The sequence below is a fragment of the Penaeus japonicus genome, unplaced genomic scaffold (assembly GCF_977035675.1).
Source record: "Penaeus japonicus unplaced genomic scaffold, GWHDUDI00000001_assembly GWHDUDI00000013, whole genome shotgun sequence".
Lineage (NCBI taxonomy): Eukaryota > Metazoa > Arthropoda > Malacostraca > Decapoda > Penaeidae > Penaeus > Penaeus japonicus.
The window spans coordinates 42,588,374-42,595,873 of record NW_028234415.1 but is presented as its reverse complement, the minus strand read 5'-3'; the positions used below and the strand labels follow the sequence as shown (position 1 = coordinate 42,595,873).

At 32.8% G+C, this 7,500-nt stretch overlaps 2 protein-coding genes across 2 annotated transcripts in view; one reads left to right on the top strand and one right to left on the bottom strand.

Moving 5' to 3' along the window:
- The window catches only part of Cdk5 (Cyclin-dependent kinase 5), a 9,667-nt gene extending 5,005 nt beyond the window's left edge, over window positions 1-4,662 (top strand). Inside the window, exon 7 of the mRNA XM_043036465.2 lies at window positions 488-4,662. Coding sequence (XP_042892399.1) covers window positions 488-586 — 99 coding nt within the window. The 3' untranslated portion in view covers window positions 587-4,662. The remainder of the gene's footprint in view (window positions 1-487) is intronic.
- LOC122266541 (polyprenal reductase) overlaps window positions 1,895-7,500 on the bottom strand; it is a 7,712-nt gene continuing 2,106 nt past the window's right edge. The window contains exons 3-6 of the mRNA XM_043036363.2: window positions 7,489-7,500; window positions 7,245-7,367; window positions 5,881-6,044; window positions 1,895-5,720 (exon numbers count right to left, since the gene is read on the bottom strand). The exon at window positions 7,489-7,500 is cut by the window's right edge and continues 180 nt beyond it. Coding sequence (XP_042892297.2) covers window positions 5,628-5,720; window positions 5,881-6,044; window positions 7,245-7,367; window positions 7,489-7,500 — 392 coding nt within the window. The 3' untranslated portion in view covers window positions 1,895-5,627. The remainder of the gene's footprint in view (window positions 5,721-5,880; window positions 6,045-7,244; window positions 7,368-7,488) is intronic.

Sequence of the window (7,500 nt, the reverse complement as noted above, 5' to 3'; positions counted from 1 at the left end):
TCTTTGATAGGAAGCATATGGAAAAGTTTTTTTTTCTGTGAGGTAAAGCTGATTATCATGTCAGTAGGCAAGGAACTGAAGAGCCTTAACTGTTAAAAGAGATATGGAGCAATTTCCACCAACGAGAAAAAAAAAATTGGTTTCCATACCTTTTAGGAAATTGAATTGTAGTAAGTAGTAATTTTTAGTAAGAGAAAAAACATTGTAATATTAATTTTAAACATTTAGGTTAACATGAATGTCTATATTTGTTATTTAGAATACATGAAAATAAAGTATCAGTAACTGATTTAAATGTGCCATTTTTCCAGAAATATTTTGTTTAAGAATAAAATACTACAAGAATTTGAATATAGATGTTATTCATTATTATTTACTAACATACATAGTCCTTCAACATTCCAGAAAAGAAAAAGTTCAAAAACCATAATAACATTTAGTATCTGCACATCAATATGGTTCATTAATTGAAGACTTCATGTTTCAGCGATTACTCATATGCAACCCAGCAGTTCGAATGAGTGCCGAAGATGCGATGGCTCATTCCTATTTTGCCGATCTCTCAACTTCCATTCGCAACGGCTAGATGCAGTAGATTCAGAGAACTCTGCTGGATAAGTGAACATGGGTGGAAATAAGTTTATCACTTTATTGAAATATTATTGTAAAAGAGAACTTTATCTTTATATGAGTAGTGTATAGGAAGACAATAGATTTGTAGATTTTGCAGTTTCCGGGTTGGAAGAAAATTGCCAAAATACTTTTCTTAATTATGTTTTATATTAAATGTAATTGAAGATTTTGTTCTGCTTTCTTCTACATGTTCTTCATCTTTTCCTCTTTTTTTTATCCCTTTCTGATTTTATTATTCTTTCTTATAGGAGGTTTGAGTTATGAGGTAATGAGAAAGTATATCCCCACTCCTGTATCAGGAACTGTGTTTGTGTGTGTGCGTGTGTGTATGTGTGTGTGTGTGACATTTAGGGCATCATGCCTATCTTTTAGATGTCATTCTCATTGGAGACACAACAGAAAATAAAACTTCAGGCTGGAAAATTGTAAAAAAAAAAAATTAAAAAAATTAAAAAATAGGTAAATCAATAAATACATGGATAAATAATAATAAGAGAAATAAGAAGTACATCGATAATAAAAGCCACGCTCTGGATAACTCAACGATAGTGACATGCATACCAAAGTTGACCTAGAAAGTTCCCTTGAGGCAACTAGAGGGGTAAAGTTTTACATCATGTTGTTTGCCTCTGTGCTCAAGAAAAAAACAAAAGGTAAATCATAACAATATAAAGCTGTTGATTACTACCATGGTTATGATTATATTTGCCGACTCTTTTTTGTTAAAAGCAGAGCAGCAATCCTTTAATAATTGACAGTCCTCAGTAATATCCCAGTAACGATAACCTCAGCAATTATTTTGGTTATAGTTATATGAATAACTGCCACTACTGATTTTATGTTGATGCAGTAGAAGTCCCCAAAAATAGCTGTCCTCAATAACATCTCATGCTCAGCCATCTTCCATTGCTAAGCTTTTTAGCTATACTAACCCTTTCTGTTCCTTTTTCTTTCATTTCATGTAATTAAAACTTCCAAGGGGTAGAAAAAAGAATGATCTAATTGTATTGTGTTAGAACATTCCTAATTGACTTAAAGATAATGCAGCCCAAACTAACACTTGATTTTTATCTTGTGACCATTAACTTTAATTCAATTTATGAAAGACAGCTGCTAATGAATTAACAAAGTAATAGTAACAAAAATGGAATATATCATCTGTCACATGGCAGAATTCCTATTCATGTTACTTGCTAAATATATTTTACAATAGTTTTTATCTTCTTTTTTTGAAAATATTCAGTAAGACTATCACAGGATGAATAGGTTTAATTAGGGTTATGAAAATTATTTGATTGTGCACAGTTTGGTTGTGAAGATGAACAAGGGAATGTTATTTAAATTTTTCCTTTTTTTTTTTTTTCTTTGTCATGGTGAACATGTGTAATGACTTACAGTTTTTGTTCCTTTTAAGGTAGGGATTATAAAAGGGAATTAAATGAATATTTCTTCAGACTCAACATGTTCTCTAAAATTATGCAGTAATGTCAGGCTTCTTTTGTGTACAATTATGTCTGTCATTAACCCATTCATGCCGGATGATGTGATATCACATCATGGGAATATTTCCCAATGGTTGATACCCTATCACATCATGATCTCTCCCTCTAAACACACGCTTTACATCTGTATGTATGTATATACTCATATGAGTTCCATTTGTTGAGACATTTTTTTCACTTGTGAAAATAATGTAAACAAATACAAAAACCTCCCGTTATCGCCTTCTTGAAACGGGCTGGTGAGGCACTCGGAGAAGCGCAGCGCAGTATCACGTCAGGAGAGATCTCATACTTGGTCAATGCGCCCACTTGTTATCGAGCTGGAGGGAGAGGCATTAGGTAAATATAAGCCCCAGCGCGAATGGGTTGAAATGGGAGCATAAAATATTCTACACAGCTTTTCACTTGTTCAGTTCACCTCTTAGTGTCAAATGGGTAACACATTAACAACAATTTGAGGATTTTAATATATACTGGCAGCCCTAGAGAATGCAGTTCTCTCCTTTTGTTTATATGGAAGAGTTAGGTGTATATGTTGAAATGTTCTAAAATATATGAAGGAGAAATATTGGATAGGTTTGATACTTGTATGTTATTACATAATATTGTATGTATTGTCTGAAATCTATGTAAATGTGAATGTATCACACCTTAAGTTAATTAGGATATCCAGTTATATACTGAAGTGTGAGGTAATATGAATTGATATTTAAAGATAAAAATGTGAGGACTAGTATATGAGATTATGAGTATTAAATTGTAATTTAGGGAAGTACAAGACTGTAAGATTAGGAACATTGTACAATTGGACTGGAAACTTTTGTAGAATAGTAGGAAGTGTTTTATGAGTCAAATTTACCTGGAGATGACATTTCCTTCCTATAGGAAAGGACACATATACAGAAAAAAACATTCATGTGTGTATATTTTATTAGACTTTTAGATCATTTATAAGTGGATGAAGTTCAAGAAAATGTATGCTCTGAACGTTTTATTTGAGGTTTAGTTAATATTGATTAATGGAGATAAGCTCATGGTTGGAAATTGATTTTTTCCTCTTTTTCTTTCTCTTATAAGGTTTCTGATCAAACTGGCATTACACTCGCAGATTTTTATAGTGTATGATTCTATGGATTAATGCTGCTGAAACTAGCAAATGGTTAAGTTGTATTTGATGGCATGAATTAAATCGGCTGTTAATCTTTATATTTGTACAATTAGCAAATGTAACTTATTAAAATTCATATTAAGCATCTTTTATGTACAAATGTTAATAAGACACACAGCCAAATACAACTATGTTCTTATATATACAGAAATGCTCACGTATACAAACTCAAAATTAGAAACACTGAACCACATACTACAACACTGACAGATGCAGACATAGAAGCAGACACAAACACACAGTCATATTGATACACACACCAAAACAGAATGTGTACTATATTTTTGCTTGTTATATTTATATCTATTCAGAAGGCAAATGTTAAAAAAAAGAAAAAAGAATTCTCAGCATATGTAAACTTTGCTTATTCTAATGTGTCCGGTTTAACCAGCCATGAGATTTCTAGGCTTCTTTTATCTCCAGTATTTACTGTTGTGGCTATGTATACACTGAAAAACAATTGTGATAATATTGTAAAAAAAAAAAGTGCAATATGAATTCCTTCATTAATCAAACATGTAAAGATATGCATGATTCAGAAATGTGTTATTGATTATTGTAAGTCCATAGAGTAGATAGCAATTCCTCCCTTCCATCTGCTTGTATTTAATACCTGTACCATTTCAGCAAAGTATCCATGTTATAAAAAAGAAAAAAAAAAGCCAATTGTAAAACCCTAATCCAGGATCCTTTGTGTGTGTGAGTGCCAGTGTAAACTAGGTTTCAGGAAGTTTTAGTTTGTATATCCATAGAAGGTTTAACAGATTAGATTTACGATCGGGGTTTGGTATTTGTGAGGGAAGGAAAGAAAAATAAATATTTGTGTAACTTCTTAACTGAGAAAACTGACAGACCATCAGTACTTTTTGATATTTTGCCAGTTACTCTGTTTGTGATGTAGAGTTTCTACTTAGAGCTTTTCCTCTTTTGGTATATAGGCTTGTGATTTTCATGTTCTAGTCATTTCAGTACAAACTTTGGAGAAAATGTTATTTCTGTTCTTTAGTCTATTACTATATACTTATCTTGGGTCTTTTATTGTCTTTTCATTCGTTTGGGTTCTTTAAATGGGCATGTCTTTTAATATGTACTAAAAAAAAACATTCTAGACTAGGCAGCAGCCAGTAAGTACTAACCACATGGTATAGACTGGTATATTCAGAGTAATATGGTATTGTGATGGTTGTATTTGATTTTAGTGAGGTGCTTCCTGTTGCAACCACAGAAAGGATATTAGCAACAAAGGAGAAAATGGTTGCATTATATAAGGTATTCTTCTTTTGAGATGTCAGGGTATTATAGCACACAAGTTACAGACATATACAAGTAACTCACAGTAAGTAAAGATAATTAATACCAGTTACAACTCTTTGTTTTTTCTCATTATCCTTGTAAATTTACTGACCCTTCTCAGCATCTTAAAATTATTTCAAAATACCATCTTCAAAACCATGCAGAATTATACAATACCCATTTTATTGTATAATCACTAATCACAAAAACAAGGATAAAAGTGTAAAATTAGCTGAGACATACAGTATGTGCAGCTGTCATAGATGACTTGATCTCCAGTTCTTATTCTTTCATTCAAAATTTGATACTTATTTACATATTCCTAAATCTGTACAGTCAAGACCTGTGAAAACAATCTTTTCCATTATTCCTTCTCTATCTCAGATTTGCTCTAATATTTCTCAGAGTAGAGAGTTGTTCACAAACCTTTAATCATTCTAAATTATGTACTTGCATTTTAAAATTATCAACAAATATTTGCATTTTAACAAAATTAACAAAGATGAGCAAAGTATTGTCAACATCTGGAACTTATCCTTAAATAATACACACAATTCTTAATCTCTTTTATTATATTATAAAATTAAGAAAACCTTATTACATAATACTGGTTCCAAGACAAAAATATTCCTACATTAATTTGATCTTCAGCTTCCTAAAAACATACTAATAATAGGAAAATGCAAACAACCTGGCCAAAATGATATAGGTTTTGTATGCTGTTTTAAATCAAATTATAATATTTGGTACTGTGAAAATGTTGGTAGACTAAATTAACATTTTTAATATTAATATCAAATTAAAAATATTTTTACAATAACGCAAGACTCATTACCTTTCAAGTCACTGGATACCAAAAGTACTCCTCACCATTTTCCGTTCATTTTTGTACACATTACAAACTTGTAAAAATGAAACAGTTACGCTTATATATTATTGAAATACATCTCTGATAAGAATAACAGTATATAAATATTATAAATACTATAAATTTTCACCTCGTACAGTTAGCGATTTGAGACACGGAAATCTCACAAAAGGAAAGGAAAGATCGCTTTTCTTTTTAAGGGATAGTCCTTAAACGTTTCCCGGTACCAACTATGATTCATCACTGCAACCTGGACCTGAAATATATTTGGATAGTTTATAAAATCAGAACGTGAAGACAAAACTTTCCACTCAGCTTTTATTTACTTCTGCAAGCGAACCAACACTAGGAGTACATATATTTCTCTGGAACATTATTCATTTACGAGTATTTTTTGTGATAAGATAATTCCTCACCTGATTACTAATGACCCAGGCCGTGACAAAAAGCCACCCTGTATGGTTCCACAGGACAACCGCAACTCCCACGTATACTAGGATTTCTGCAAGCATGTGTGGGCAAGACAGGAGATCAAACATCCCACCTCTTGGCATCATGTGCTTTTCTTTGGCAGCCTTTCCTGGAAATATAATATAATATAAAATATAGGTATAGATGAAAGAATACTTTGCAGTGCATGCATTGTAATCAGAATTTCGTATTCCTTCTCTTTCCAACTTGTTTACATTTGTCACAAAGAATACTATTCAGCTGTATGTTTCTTAACTTTCTTTTTGTTTTTGTTGTTATTGTTGCTGCTACTGCCATTACAACTATCATCATGGTTAACCCATTCACTCCAGGTGATGTCATATCATGTCATCAGAAAATTTTGCCCTAAATTATCACTGTACATAGTTTTATTTCTATACATATACATTGTAGTTGCATTTGTCTATAAATATTATCTTGACTTCATCAAATAAAATAGAGTGGGTGAAAATTGCTCTTAGAGTTTCAGCACAGCCTTGCACCTTCAGAAATCTCCAAGTAAGAAGCTGCGTGTGCTTCCTATATTGCAAACAAGCAGAATTGGGCAGATTTCTGCCCCCTCATGAATAGGTTAAAACTGTAACATTCATCTTTTTTTTTCCATCTTTTTTTTTTTTTTATTCCTTCATGACATAAATGTCAGCACTGATTAGGCCTAAAAGACAGGAGTCAATGCATACATGATGCAAGATCTCCTCACAGTTGAAGTGCACATACAGTCATTAAGTATTATGGTTGTAATGGTGCCAGCTCCAGAACTACTGGGTTCCAGAGTTTTATGATGGATTTATGAAAAAAAATATTATTTGGGCTAGTCTGCCCTACCCAGAGGGCGGAGAAAACCCTTTCCCCGTCTCTCTAATTTTAAGCTAGTGTCGTAGACCGCCCGCCCTGACAACCAGTCAGGTCGTTAGGCACCCCGTCTGCAATAGGTTAATGAGAAGTCAAATTAAAAAGAACAAATCTCATCACAGCTAGTTTTCCAAATTCTATAAGTTAGAAGAGAAATTTCAACCAAAATACCACTTCAATCATACTCTACAATTTAGCCCATTAACCACATATGATGTGAATACGTCATGTGGTGGCAGCACTTGCCACCAGGAACGCGATATCACAGCATGGTTTTTGGCATGGCCAGAACGCCAGGTGATCGTGCATGCAACAGGTGGCTATGGCATTAAGTCCAAGCAGAGCTAAAATCGCCCAAGCCTTATCGGGTTAAAAATCATTGTCCTCATTCATTACCTGTACCGTATGAACTAAATCAAAATCTTATAAAGCTCACCTGAACTCTTCCTCAAGGAAGCTAATGTACTAAGACTGACGAACTGAAGAACATAACCAATCAGACTTAGTATACAGCCTACAATATGGTGCACTCCAATACTGGCAAATGAAGTTTCAAACCCTGTAATATAAAAACATATAAATGAGGTTCTATGAAACATTTTTATTCACTGTAACCATACTCAAGTTATAGTATGCATAAACTACCCAAGTATGAAGAGGAATACAGACCACACACTTACTTTGGCCATCAA